This window comes from Heteronotia binoei, chromosome 16 (assembly GCF_032191835.1).
Source record: "Heteronotia binoei isolate CCM8104 ecotype False Entrance Well chromosome 16, APGP_CSIRO_Hbin_v1, whole genome shotgun sequence".
Lineage (NCBI taxonomy): Eukaryota > Metazoa > Chordata > Lepidosauria > Squamata > Gekkonidae > Heteronotia > Heteronotia binoei.
The window spans coordinates 33,111,341-33,126,538 of record NC_083238.1 but is presented as its reverse complement, the minus strand read 5'-3'; the positions used below and the strand labels follow the sequence as shown (position 1 = coordinate 33,126,538).

Here is a 15,198-nt window from a genome sequence, read left to right as displayed (position 1 = left end):
TTTCAGGAGTCAAAGTTCTCTCCATCATTAGACACATTGTCAGATTCAAGAGTCGACTCTCCTGTCACGAGAGAGTTTTTGACTCTCGAAAGATTCTACCCTGGAAAACTTATTGTGCTTTAAGGTGCTGCTGGAGTCATGTCTTGGTTTTCCTTCTGCAGATTGGCATGGCTAACCCACCTGTAACTGTGAAGTTTGCTTGAGCACGTAGACGACTTTCTGCCCTGTGGATACAAGGGCCAGAGCGCCCCAAAAATGGTTTCTAAACTGCTTTAGTAGTTATGCCACTAGCGCAGAGCAAATTCCAGAAGGATAGCCATGTTAGTCTGCTGCAGCCCAAACAACTGCGTCTTGGAACACCTTAAAGACAAATAGCTTTATAGTGGCATACGCTTTTGTAAACTGGAGGCCGCTTTGACAGATATAGTCCCTTCTGTGCAAACTCTTGTAGATTTTTCCAGTTTGCTATAAAATTGCAAGGGTGGGGGAGATGGAAATGTTAAAAAACACTATCTCTATTACCTATCAGTATTTAGGGCTGCAAAACAAATGCACAACTGACATTATATAACAAAACCTGGTTAACAGTGTTGTTTTCATTATCTGCAACGAAGAATAAATTATGATTATATATTTGTCAATCAAATTCTGCCCAAGTTAAGAAGTTTACAGCTATAAAATGCCCCCCCCCCCCACCGAGCCAGTAGTGTTTTAGTAAAATAGGTGCTGCTCTTTAAAATAGTGTTTATAACATTGTAATTCATTCTCTTCTCTCTCTCCCCTGTGTATGTGTGTGCAGGCTGCTGGAAAATACAGACAGCAAGGAAGAAATTACGTAGCCGAAGATGGAGATATTATCTTCTTTAAATTTAACACACCTCAACAGCCGAAGAAGAAATGAGTTACCAGATTTGTTCGTTGCTCAGAATTAAACTCTGTTACTTTAAAAAAAAGCATACGAGTTTTTATTTAGATAGGGATACGGGGGTGGTGGGGATGGATACCGTGTGTGTATACTGAAGGACAGATAATGCCCACCAATGAAATCCCTCTTTGTTTTGTTTTGAATTAAATGATGGCACTTTTAGTGAACGTACAAGTTCACGTTAAATGTGAACCAGCTCTGCCTCTCAGAAAACGATTAAGACTACTCCAAAATCGCAGGAGCTTTTCAGGAACCATATTACTCTCATGATACTTCATTAATCTCCATCATATATGCCAAGCCTGACGTGTTTGACAGTAGGGACAATGTGGCTTGCTCCTTTTTTGAATCTACAGATAATGCATGTTTTACAGTACTCCAGATGTCTACACTCAATAAAACATTTGACAAAACCAGCCTCTGTGTGTTTGGGGATGTCTGTATTGACGGCGTGTGGTGTGCAGAATGCGATACAGCACCTGGTGGTTGCTGATTACGGAATTTTAAGACATGTGTATGGTGCAGTTACTGGCAGCGTGGGGGCAGCTGCAATTGTATCTTAAAAAGGGAGCCTTTCTTTGGAATCAGATGATGAGGATGCTGAGGATTTGTCTCTGGAAAAGTTAATGCATTTGTAGATCATTGCTACCAGATAAAAAGATTTTTCTTTGAGAGAGAGAGAGAAAAGCAGTGTGTTTAAATTGCATTATTAGTCTACGTAATACACGAGGAGGGGGTTTGAACGCAGCTTCATACTTTCCTTCAAAATTGTTAAATTGTAGTGTTTAATCAGGGCCTTTTTTTTAATAGCAGGAACGCACAGGAACACAGTTCCAGCTGGCTTGGAGTCGGGGTGTGGCCTATTATGTAAATGAGTACCTGCTGGGCTTTTTCTACAAAAAAGCCCTGTGTGAAACAGTGGTGATGTCACAGGGCGTGGCCTAATATGCAGATGACTTCCTGTTGGGCTTTTCCTACAAAAATAGCCCTGTGTTTAATAATACAATGTGCTGCCATTAGACAATAAGACTATTGGTTGCCTGGAACACCAGATAGTCTTGCAGTGGAAAGTGCTATGATGGTCCATTGGTTTATTTCCAGCGATATGTGGATTGGAAATTGCAGTTGCAGAAGAGGAGAGATCACACTTTTGGGGGTGGGGCATCAAGTCACAACTGATTTATGGTGATCCCATAAGTTTTTCGAGGCAAGAGATGTTCAGAGGTGGACTGACAGTGTCTGCTTCCACGTCACAATCCTAGTATTCCTTGGTAGTCTCCCATCCAAATATTGACTGGAGCAGAACCTGCTTAACTTCTGAGTTCTGATGAGATCGGGCTAGCTGGGCTCTCCGGGGCAAGATCACACTTCAGAGTTGAACAGTCTTCCTGTAAAATAAGAGAGGGGAGGGGTTGAAAACTATTTCCAGTGTTATTTATTGAGGGGAAATTTTATGCTGCTTCTCCTGGACAACTAGCTTGCTGCCTGAATAAAACCTCTTCTGGGGATATTTTCGTTGAGGCAGTATGCCACAACTAGCTCCAAGCTCACTGGGAAAGGTTTGTGCTGGGAAACTATTGGTCCAGCAGTAGATGTGTCGTCTCTAGCTAGCCTTGGATTTGAAGATTGAACTCTTTTTGTCAAGCCTTTTCCTCCATTTTTTGACCTTTTTTATTATTCCTCTCCCCCTTGTAGAGTTTCTGTTTCTTAAAATGTGAGCTGGTGGGCAAAGGTCTGTTTTTTTAGCAACTGTTTTACTTAAATCACAGTATCTGATAATGTCAGTTTCTTCAGTTGGTGATAAAAGCAGGGAAACCAGGCCAACAGTTGATGTGATAGAGGTTTCTATGGACTCAGAATGCTCTCCACGTATCATAAAGTCACCAACAGAAAAAGGAGGGGAGGGAGAAAAACAATTTTTTCTTGATGACAACTGAGCATGCTCCAGGAGGCACAGGATTTTAAGAGAATTCTGTAAAGAAACTGGGAGGAGATCTGAAGCACCTATGAGTGTAACAGAATTAGCATCCTAAACATGAGCATTTGTTTTGTTAATGCTGTGCTAATAGAAGGTAGGTATTAGTGGACCTTCATCCTGGCTGTGGATTTTTGTTAACTATATTTTCCCTCAGCGAGCCCTTGGTGTGCCTCAAAGCTATGTCATAAAAGGAAAGATGCAGGCAATTCTTGCAACATTTGTGTTGAACGGCTAGGACTGGATGCCACCAAGATTGAAGTCTTCTCCAGCAGACACCAAGATCTGTATTTTCAGCCTTTTGAACTGTTGTGTTGTAACATCTCATTAGTTTCAGAAGTTTATTCCTGGCCAGGGCCAGCATGAACATGTCATTAGACTGTGCCTTGAGTTTGTTATCCATTGGGAATAGAATAGCGACAGTACATAGTTGTCCAGCAACCACTAGATGGTATGTTCCAAAAAGTTCTCTTGGCAATGTTGACATGTCAATGGCTACAACCTTCTAGGAGTCTTAATGTCATCTCCATAGTTGTGAGCTCCATTAAGAACCCTCTGTGGAAGCTGAAGAAATGGGAATTTGGATTTCAATACAGAAAATATAATTTTATCAGCTCTTTCAAAGGAATTGGCGGCAGACATGGCTGAGATCCAGCTGAGTTAGGCAAGCAGATTCATTAAACTTAGACTGTTGCAGGGCCCTACCAGGCTGACAAGTTGACCAGACTTAGGAATCAACTTGTTATAGCAGGGGTACCAAACGTACAGCCTGCAGGGCGGTTTTCCCCCTCCCACTGTCACTTGTAGAGGTCTCAAGAACAGCATGAGGTCTCAGAATGGGTGGAGAGGGTGGGTACTTCAACATTCCCTCTTCCACCCTGCTGGGTCCCAACCAGGGCCAGCCCTAGACTGTCTGACACCCTAGGCAAGACTAACTTCTGGCACCCCCTGCACTGATAATGTCATCGAGTCACATGGGGGCGCCCCCAGAAGACTGGCACTCTAGGCAATCACCTAGTTTGCCTAATGGCAGGGCCAGCCTTGGTCCCAACTTCAAGAGTTCCAGATACCATAGTCTCTTTCTCCCCAACCTCATCCTCTGGGCACACACACTTTGGAGGGAGGGAGGGGAGATTGTTTTGATAAGCACAATTTACATTGAGATTGCCCTGCTCTGCTGTTTAATTTGGGACTTGATCTCTCTCTCACTCTCTCATACATGCGCACACACATTTATGTGTATTAAAAAGAAGGGGCATGGCAAAGATGCTTTGGGATAAGGGGAAAGGAGAGAATTCAAAGGAAATTGTTTTGAAGTTTTTAAATTATTATTAGGTTTCTCTGTGCATATCTGGGTTTTTATTTTCTTTCACAAAGATCCTGATTAGGAATTAGCACACTTGGATTGGATTCCATTGTTTTACGACCGGGAGTAGATGGCTCAGTACTTAAAAATTAGTTTATGGTTCCATATGTTCCAGTTCAATATATCTCCCTTTCTCTTCTCCCACCTTGCTGGCTATCTTACTTCACATTAACACACACACTCTTTGTTAACTGTTTCATTATCATCACTTGCACTGAGTGAATTTTGCCCAGTCTGAAATAAAAAAAATGGAGGAATTTTAGCAGTCAAGCAACATTTCTGGTCTGGATTGTGGACTGGATTAAAACCCCAAGACAAAGAATAGTAAAATTAGAATCAGCAGATCTTGATGAAGACTTATACAATTATTTATGGGTTACAAAACTGACTAAAAAGATCATAACACAAGAAAGAAATCACCTAATCAGAGATGGGATTTTGAGAATATGGTTTACAAACTGGAATTTATTGAGTTCCTCAAATACTTTATGTCCCCAATAGAATCTCATGGTAACATGAGAAATAAAAATGTTTTTGTTAACATATAGCATGATGATAAAAACTCGGGAAAATCAAGTCTTTGCAAGATATTAAAGATGAAGGCATAAACATTCAATGGCTGGTATATTATCAATTAGTCTCAAGACTAATGGCAATTACGAGTATTGAAAGTGGAGTTCTAAGAGATGTGACTGAATTTGAACAGCTGATTGTAAAACAAAAAGCACTTACTATGATGGATATATAAGGTTTTACTCAAGCTAGAAACAGAAGATTAACAAGTGAAAAAATGTATGATTAAGTGGATGAAAAACCTTAAAGAACAGATATCTATACAACAATGGGAATAGCTATGGGAAAAAGATATCAAATTTACAGTCAGTCAGATACTAAGAGAAAATTGATAAGGAATATTTTCAGATGGTATATAACCTCAAAAGACATTGAGAAGTCACATAAAAACTATAAAGGCAAATGCTGAAAATGTTAAGACATAGATGGAACCTTCTTTCATATGTGGTGGACTAGTAAAACAAAACAATATTGGAAAGAAATACACCAAAAATTACAGAATATATTAAAGTTTAAATTCACAATGGAAACCAAGAGCATGGTATTAGGTGTTTTGCCTAACAAATCACCAAGAATTTTAACAGATATTAAAATACCTGGTGGCAGTAGGTAGAACTATTTATGCATCAAAATGGAAACTAAGCATTGGTCCATGTTCAGAAGAATGGAAAAATAAACTTGCTGAATATGCAGTAATGGCAAAATTAACAACCTACTTGAGAAACAGGTCTCTTGCAAAAATTTGAGGAAAGATGGACTGTATTATGCTAGCAGGAGACAAACTTAAAGTGAGAAAATATATACAAATGAATAATAATGAAATAGAGTTAAAATGTGTTCCGAGAGTGGGTTCTCTAATGAGATATATAATAGACTTTCTTTTACACCGTGATAAATTTCATTTCTATTTAAGGCTTTAATGAATACATAGAAGTGGCGAAAATATGTTATATTGAATACGTGGTAATGATGAAACCAGTGTTGTAGTCAAAATAGATTAGTTATGAAGTTTGAAACTTAAACGATGAATACAATTGTACCCTGACAAAAATACGAACTATTGTATTTTATAGATAATACTTTAAAATTATAATGAAGTGGATGAAAGGGAAAATATTCTCTACTATATATTATGTACTACATTATTGTCTTTGACTTCTAATTATGATATATAACCTTTTTTCTCTTTTTTGTATCCCCACTGTTTTTCTAAAATAATTTTTTTTTTAAATAGACAGTACCCAAACTAGCCAGATTTGTTTTTTTTTAAATCAGCAATAATTTGAAATACCAGTCTGGGTCTGAAGTTTGGAGGGGGAATTGATGTGAAATAGCTACTGTAATGAACAACAGAAAGTCAGATATGTGCAGGGCTTTTTTGGAAGCAGGAACACACAAGAATGCAGTTCTGGCTGGCTTGGATGTCTGGGGGTGTGGCCTAATATGCAAATGAATTCCTGCTGGACTTTTTCTACAAAAAGCCCTGTGCAAAACAATGGTGACAGGGTGTGTGACCTAATATGCAAATGAATTTCGGCTGGGCTTTTTCTACCAAAACCCTGGATATGTGGCTTGATTTTGGGAGCTGATAGGTAACGCTAGCCATTGCTGTCTGCTGTAACTGGAGAGCCTTCCACAACCACAAAACAGGTTGAATCTAGTTGGATGGCCATACAGTGAGTTGGATCTAGTTGGAAGGAATTCCACTCAGGAGCATGACTTACTCCCATCCCTCCCCCTCCCACCACAGCCTCAAATGACCCCTGTAATGCTGTCTGCGGAACAGCATGGGGGAGCATTTTAGGTTTCAGAGGGAGAAGAGAAGCTACAGAATTTTATGTGACACTCCTGGAAATTAAGGTGCCTTAAAAAAAACAAAAAACTTTTTAGCTATCCAGAATGGTTCCTCATAGACTCTAAGGTTAAAGGGCATTAATTCTGTGAGCACGCCCACCGCCAGCCCTAGCTATTTGACCCAGACCATTGTGCAGGCCAAAAAAAAGAGGGGATATAATCATGAAATGTTCCATTATCATTTGAGAAAGTGTTTGATAAGAGTGCCTGATTGGTAATAAAAACAAATGTTACCAGCGCTGAAGATGGATAATAACGTGCTTGTTAGCTGCAGCTTTCATCATCACAAGCAGGTGTAAAATGTTCTTTAAAACTGTGACAATGTTAGCAGTGCTGCCAAATAGAAAACAGGCTGATTCTTTGTGAAGTTTGTGCATGAATTGCTAGAAAAAGTGGGAAGATACAACATTGAGGGCCATGGGTTACTGTCCTGGAAAAGGATAAAATGCCTAGATTTAGTGGGCAATGTTTTGAGCATATACTGGGTCGCTTGCGCTCCGTACCAACTCCTGTCTTTTTTCTGCCTAAGCCTGCAGGGCTTCCTCGAAGTGCACAAGGCACTCAGCACTCAGCAGGTAAGGCTTTTGCCCATAGCAGCAACTGCTGGGCAATCATGACCGTATTATTATCGCTTTGAAGGAAGCTCATTTTAAAGCGTCACAGCTGGAACACCCTTGTGCAGACAAGAATCTGGCATCATCTGGAAGGAAACAAGCTGCACCAATGCAAAACAAGGCTCTTTGGAGAGTCCACCTGATGCATAAACTCCTTGAATTTGTAAATGGTTTTGCTAAATTACCTTAGTGTGAGCTTTCGTGAATCACTGCTCACTTTGTCAGATACTCAGTGGATTTTTTTTTTATTGTCAGTCCTTTTGGTAGAATGTTAAGTTGTCTGCATTTGGTGAGAAAGATGACATCTGTTTGTACCTGTGCATGTTTCTCCACAAAGTTGATGGATTTCCATTCTGTACGGCTAAATGTGCCACCTCCGTGGGTATAGGTCAAAATGGGTAGCTGTGTTAGTCTCTCTGTAGCAATAGAAAAGAACAAGAGTCCAGTAGCATCTTCAAGACTAACAAAATTTGAGAGGGTAAGAGCTTTTGTGGGTCACTGATCACTTCTTCAGAAGGTATCCAAGAAATGATGTATCCAGGGGTTAAATTCTAGCAGGAGCTCCTTTGCATATTAGGCCACACACCCCTGATATAGCCAATCCTCCAAGAGTTTACAAAAAAGAGCCTTGTAAGCTCTTGGAGGATTGGCTACATAAGGGGTGTGTGGCCTAATATGCAAAGGAACTCCTGCTAAAATTCCACCCCTGGATGTATCTAAAGTGAAGAAGAGAGGTATCTAAAGTAAGGCTGCCAAGCCCCTGGTCCGGTGAAGAATCCCTTGCCTGGGAGATTCCCAACCCTCCAGCCCATATTGGGCCGGCAGGGGAACCTCCCCCTTCATCGCTGGTGCAATGATGTCTCCTGGAAGTGACATCATCAAAATGGCAGCGCCTGTGCGGGGCCACTCTAGGCGTTTTCGGGAAAACTCTATGGTTTTCCCGGACGTTTTAGCCATTTGGGTCTCCTCTCTTGGAAGGAAGGGGGAGTTATAAAAAATCTGAGTTACAGCAAACACTGACAACTACCAGATGTCCAGATCCTTCGTAACACATGTAAAACTATTTTCCATTCTGTTTTGGAACACAGGGATGCAGAGTTCTTACCGACTAGCTTTTCCCAATAGCCGAGTCAATCACTTGCTCAGTATGAACTATATATGCCTTTCTTTAATGGGATACATGCATCTATTTTCCACCTGTCAGTCACTCCGAGATATGAATTAAGCCACAATGATTAACTGGGAAGCATGCAAACCAAAATAGAACTAGTTACTATAAACAATTATAATTGCAATTTATTAGAGAGGGAAGAACTGGAAGGCGAGAGATTTACTGGCAATTTATTTTCATGCAGCATTTGAGGCAAATGGGCCTTGAGATCTATTCCTACATAAATTTTCTTGGAATCTGTCATCTTCAACTAGATGGGGAGCATACACTAACTGAAACTGCTGTGAGAGAGGCTCCCAATAGTTGTGGCTCCTGCCCTTTGGACAATTTATAAAGGACACAGACAAACACAATTAAAGATTTTTTTTTAAACTTAGTACATGCTTAAAACATTAGCACTTGTTGGTCTTAAAGGTGCTTTCTTTGTATCTCTCCCATGGGATCCAATGAGCTGACAAAGGAAACTCTGGTTCTTTCCTTCCTTCCCCAGAGGGCCAGGAGGGGGAGGAGCCTCAGCCAATAGAAGGAAGAGAGGCTTGGCTCAGTAGCTCTGCTGTGCAATTGAGAGACCCTGGCAAAGCACGCTCTTCCTCTCCCCCTTCCTTCCAAGAGAAGAGACTCAACCAATAGAGAAAATAGAGGCTTTGCTCTGTAGCTCCTTTGCAATTGAGCAAGCCTTGCAAAGCAAGCTGTGATGCAGAAAGAAGCAAGAGAAAGGGAGAAGGAAGCAGATGACAGCCAGTTGCTCGGGGGTCTGATAGGAGCCCTCTGAGGACCTGATTCAGCCCCCAGGCCACACATTGGACATCCCTGCTGTTGACTAAATGAAAGATGTACAATGAAATAGCCTTTTTTATTGGACTGAGAGCTTCTAAAATGCTGGATGTGAGTTCAGGCCACGTTCTCCATCAAACACAAAAACAATCCGTGCAAACAAAACCCCAACGCCAACAACAGCTATCGCTTCACAAAACTATCCTCCATTTTGGTTCCTTGCTGCAAAATCCAAGCAAAGTCCAGGGGCACTTTAAAGACTAACAAAATTAATCCCAGCAGTAGCTTTTGTGGCCCTGACCCAGATGGCTCAGGTTAACGCAGTCTCATCAAGTCTTCACAATGGGGAGCCATGTTAGTCTGCAGTGGTAAAAAAGAGCAAGAAGAAGATATTGGATTTATATTCCACCCTCTACTCTGAATCGTAGAGCGACTCACAATCTCCTTTATCTTCCTTCTCCACAACAGACACCCTGTGAGGTGGGTGGGACTGGGAGAGTCCTCACAGAAGCTGCTTTTTCAAGGACAACCTCTGTGAGAGCTATGGCTGACCCGAGGCCATTCCAGCAGCTGCAAGTGGAGGAGTGGGGAATCAAACCCGGTTCTCCCAGATAAGAGTCTGCACACTTAACCACTACACCAAACTGGTTCTTCCAGTAGCACCTTCAAGACTAACAAAACTTGTGGCAGGGGATGAGCTTTTGTGAGTCACTGCTCACTTCCTCAGACGCAGCTAGAATTCTACTCATCAGATCTTGGAAGCTAAGCAGGGTCATCCGTGGTTCGAACTTAGATGGCAGACCACCTAGTCCAGGGTTGCTACTAGGGTTGTCGAGTCCAATTCAAGAAATATCTGAGGACTTTGGGGGTGGAGCCAGGAGACTGGGGGTGGAACCAGGAGCAAGGCTGTGACAAGAATAATTGAACTTCAAAGGGAGTTCCGGCCATCACATTTAAAGGGACCGTACATTTTTTAAATGCCTTCTCTCCATTGGAAATAATGAAGGGTTGGGGCACCTTCTTTGGGGGCTCATAGAATTGGACCCTCTAGTCCAATCTTTTTGAAACTTGGAGGGTGTTTTGAGAAGAGGCACTAGATGCTATGGTGCAAATTTGGGGCATCTACCTCAAAAAACAGCCTCCCAAAAGCCCCAGATACAGATCAACTCTCCATTATACCCTATGGGAATCAGTCTCCATAGGGAATAATGGAGTGCCCAGCAGACATCCCCCCCCACACACACACCACTTTCTGATGACCCTGAAGCTGGGGGAGGGCCTCCAAACCGGGAAATCCCCTGCCCCCATCTGGGAATTGAGCAACCAGAAAAGAGTCACACGAGGTGTGGAACTGGAGAACAAGCATAGGCACCGTGTACCACTGACTCCTGTGATAGAATTAGCTCTTAGCAAACCAATACAAAAATATAGAAATATTGTCCAAAACTTTTGTCCAAAAATATTATTTATTAAATGGTAAGTCACAACCTCAAGGGTATGAAAAGTTTCCAGGGACAGAAATTGATTCTTGAAAGTACTGCAATGATATGCTTTGTGAGAGTGGAAGTTGATGTGAAAAGTGAATAAGCAATGGCTTAGCCTTAGATAAAGCTTTCAGCGAAACAGGGAAAAATAGACCAGTTTTGCCTGTCAGCTTTTTTTCCCTTCTGGGAACTAATCTGTGATTTTGGAAACTTTTCATACCCTTGAGGTTGTGGCTTACCACTTAATAGTATTTTTGGGCAAAAATTCTGCACAACATTTCTATATTTTTTGGTATTCGTTTGCTAAGGACTAATTCTGTCACAGGAGTCTGTAGTACACGATGCCTGCACTTGTTCTCCAGTCCCACCTCGGGATTGGCAACCCTAGTTGCTACTGCAGAGGCAGGCAATGGCCACCCATCTCTGTTAGTCTCTTGCCTTGAAAACCCTCTGAGGTGGCCATAAATTGGCTGCAACTTGTCATTCACACAGGAGTTTTCATGAGTCACGTATTAACCATGAAAACAATTACTGAAATAAATGTTGTTAGTCTTTTAAGGGCTGCTGGCAGGGCTTTTTTTTGTCGCAGTAACTCCTTTGCATATTAGGCCAGTCCTCCAAGAGCTTGCATGGCTCTTAGTACAGAGCCTACTGTAAGCTCTTGGAGGATTGGCTACATCAGGGGTGTGTGGCCTAATATGCAAAGGAGTTCCCGTTACAACCCCCCCCCGGCTGCTGGACTTCTGCGGGATTAGAAATGGTCACTTTGCTCAGATTCTTCAAAAAATATCTTCTCTCTCAATCTCTGCTCCACAGTTCCCTTGATAAAAATGAAATTTTCAACTAGCAAGTATAAAAATTAGACTAACGATCCCCTCCCCCTTTTTTATTGCCGTTCAGGCTTCACTGTATCCAGTAAGGTACAAAACCAAACCCAAATAACTGACCTGAGTACATTGAGACCTTAAAACTGGAGACAATTAGAAAGCACATTGCCTCTCCAAGTCAAACAGAGAATGGAAGGGCTAAAGTTCCAGCCCTAGCTCACCAGTGCTTTCACAAGTGCACAATTTTGAAATAACCTGATGCACACCTATTTGGCAGGTATTCAAGTGGCCCCAGTGTCAGACGAATTCTGGAGTTTGGCTCATGTGTGCTTGTTACAATCGAATGCAGTAAGTTCAATTGCCAAACATGTTCACTGTGAAATATTTGACATTCCTAGTTTTGTCTGCTCTTTGTTTCCTTCCAACCCTCCGCTAGGGTGGAAATCCTCCTTATACAGTTGTCTCTGTGGCAAGGTGGCTGCAAAGTGCCATGTATGCAACCAACTGCAATTAGCACAAAACTGTAATTAACAAGCCAGCTATGAACCCTTGTTTGAAATTCCAGTTTTGGTTGGATATCAGAACTAACTGGAGACAGATTTTTATCCTCTGGTTGTAAACCATGGTTTTTCAGGATGTCTGAATGCCTGCTGTTAAACTAGACTTGCAGTGTCCTCTAGCCTTTTCCTTCATAAATTTAAGACACAAGTTACCTGTGGAATCCCATTGCACCCTTTACAGATCATTTCCAAAACAGGTGCCTGCAATGCTAAACAAGTCAGAAATGAACATGCCTGAGTCCGAAGCAGAGCAAAGAGAATCCTGCTATAGGGAGGCAAATTCCTTGCCTTTTCCTCCCATCTCCCCACCCCGTGCCCCCTGAAATTGCACTCCTGCTAATTACTGGACCCCTAAGTAACCAGCGGGGGGGGGGGGGGCAAAGTGGGCATCTGCAGTAGAGAGGAGAAAGGTTTTAAAAATTGCTCTCCACTCTTCCGCCACAGGGTTTATCACATACATTATCAAAACAACAGTCCTACAATCCTTTTGTACTATTCCCGTCTAAACCTATTACAATCAATGAGTTTAGACTGGAATAAATTTGTATAGGATTGCACTGATTTGATTAGCTGGTGCTGGGTGCAAAACAGGTGTGCCTAAATCTTTTGGGATAGAGAAGCAAAAACAGAGCTGCTCTCTCCCTTTGAGGATATAAAAGTTAATAAGAAGCAGATCCTTTGTAAGGCCAGGAGCAGAAGAAAAATCGGGTAGTTCTTACTCTAACAATGCATGAGATTAATATTCAGTCATGTGCTGCATTATGGGAGCAGCTGAAGCCAAAGTGGATAACATTACCTAGTGGTTGGAGGACTTAAAACACGCCACTTGACTGTCCTTAAATAGACTGGTTTTGAGCATGTGCAAAATGGGAAGGGCTGGTGCTCCCTCTGCAGGCACATTACGCCAAAAACAACAACAGTTGTGTATTTATTGAGACTGCTGGAAGAGAATGGTCATCCTAGCAGAACTTCATTTGCTGTGCTTTCACTCTGATCTGTACAGATCCATCACAGATCCGTTCTTGGTTCTTTCATTCCAGCCTTTGCAGCAGTTTGCACCAAAGTCCTCTCAGAACTCCATCTGCATTGGCTCCACTACCTTTCCTCAATGAGAAAGAAGAGCAGGTTTTTAGACCCACTTTTCTTGACTTTAAGGAGTCTCCAATATCCTTTCCTTCCTCTCCTTACAACAGGTGGGGCTGAGAGAGTTCTGAGAGAACTGCGACTGGGCCAGGGTCACCCAAGTAGATGTATGTGTTCAGTTAGATAACGGAATGGTTTTTGAATACAAAATAAATTTTTGAATTCCCTAAGGTGGAATGTGCTGTATGGTTATGGCTGAGGGGAGGGGGTGGGGGAATGTAATTTGAGAGAGGAATGTTTTTCCTATTTGTTCTAAAGATTCATTCAATGATCCTAAGGCAGAGAAAAAAATCATCAGTTAATTATCTATCACTCAGTTCAAGTTTAGCTCCCGAGAAAAGTAACCACAGAATTTTAAACAAGATTTGAAAGCATCCCTGAAAGCAGGGCTTTTTTTGTAGCAGGAACTCATTTGCATATTAGGCCACACACCCGTGATGTAGCCAGTCCTCTCCCCTCTATATATATATTCAACTCTAGATAGATAGATAGATAGATAGATAGATAGATAGATAGATAGATAGATAGATAGATAGATAGATAGATACTAATACACGTGTTAAAAATACTGCAATAGCTTTGTTTAAAAAAGAATTGCTCTTCTTGCTGCTGTAATATTTTAAAATCTGTTTCAATACTTGGCAAGGATTCATATTTAATATACCAAAGCAGAATGGTCTAAATTCTCCCAGCACCGTTTCATATTTCCACCTACTACTTGAAATGTCTTTTTTCCCCTCCTTGCAAAGCAAGATTCCTTTTTAAAGAGATGGAGTCAAGTAGTTTGGAATTTTGCACTACAGTTCTCCACTTTCTACAAGAAGAAAAGACCTCACTCAGAAGATCACGCAGAGGTTTGCAGCTGGATGTCATCAAAGGTTTGCAGCTGGATGGCACCCAGCTCTATATTTCATGATTTAAGCCTTCAGAAGCATCAACTCCACTTCTGAATGAATGCTTTGAGGCTGCCGATGAGGGAGCACCAACTGATGCTGCATCCAGATAAGATGGAGGTGATGTTGGTTAGGAAGGGAGGATTGGCTCCACTTGTCTTGGATAGAGTAGAGTTGGCATTGGCAGAACCAGAGGGGGGTTGTTCATGAGCCCCATTTTGCTGTTTAAAAAGAAGGTTGGCACTGTGGTGAAGAGTGCTTTCTATCAACTGCATCCGGTTTGCCAACTCTCATTTCTTAGACTGACCTGATCTGGCCAGGCTGATCCATACTTTTGTAACCTCACAGCTGGATTATGGTCTATGTTGGGCTGCTTTTGTGGATAATCTGGAAACTGCAGCTGGTTCAAAATACTGGAGCCCAATTATTGTCAGGGGAACATAGCTAAGGGGAACATATCTTGCCTGCTTTAAAACAGCCACATTGACTACTATCAGCTTTCTTCTGAGTTCTGTTCAAGGTGATGGTTATGACCTTTAAGGCCCTTCTTAGCCAAAGACTTACATTACTGAAGGATTTTCTTCCCATACTCCAATTACAGTCCTCTACCTGCCACCCTCTGTCTGTCCCCCAGTTAAAGTAGCCCACTTGACATCTAATCAGAGCTTGTTCCTTTTTCAATAGTGGCTTCTACTTTGTGGAACAGTCGCCCTGAAGGTGCTGTCCTCAGAAGTTTTTAGGAGGTGATATAAGGTTGTTTTATTTCCTAGGTCTTTCAGTGGGGATTGAGTTTGGGGGAGGATTAGTACACATGAACCATACATGAAGCTGCCTTACACTGGATCAGGCTATTGGTCCATCAAGGTCAGTCTTGTCTACTCAGACTGGCATGGACTCTCAGGTTGAAGCCTTTCACATCACTTCCTACCTGATCCTTTTAAATGGAGGTGTCAGGGATTGAACCTGGAACCTTCAGCATGCCAAGCAGGTGCTCTGCCAGTGAGTCACAGCCCACAGCCTCTCCCCAACTAGAGTTTTA

The 15,198-nt window shown here is 41.8% G+C and overlaps 1 protein-coding gene across 2 annotated transcripts in view; it reads left to right on the top strand.

Annotated features, from left to right (window-relative positions):
* The window catches only part of OLA1 (Obg like ATPase 1), a 149,297-nt gene extending 147,956 nt beyond the window's left edge, over positions 1–1,341 (top strand). For both annotated transcript variants that reach the window (XM_060256890.1, XM_060256891.1), the window contains exon 11: positions 800–1,341. In XM_060256890.1, the coding sequence (XP_060112873.1) occupies positions 800–901 (102 nt within the window). In that variant the 3' untranslated portion in view covers positions 902–1,341. The remainder of the gene's footprint in view (positions 1–799) is intronic.
* The last annotated feature ends 13,857 nt before the right edge of the window (positions 1,342–15,198 follow it).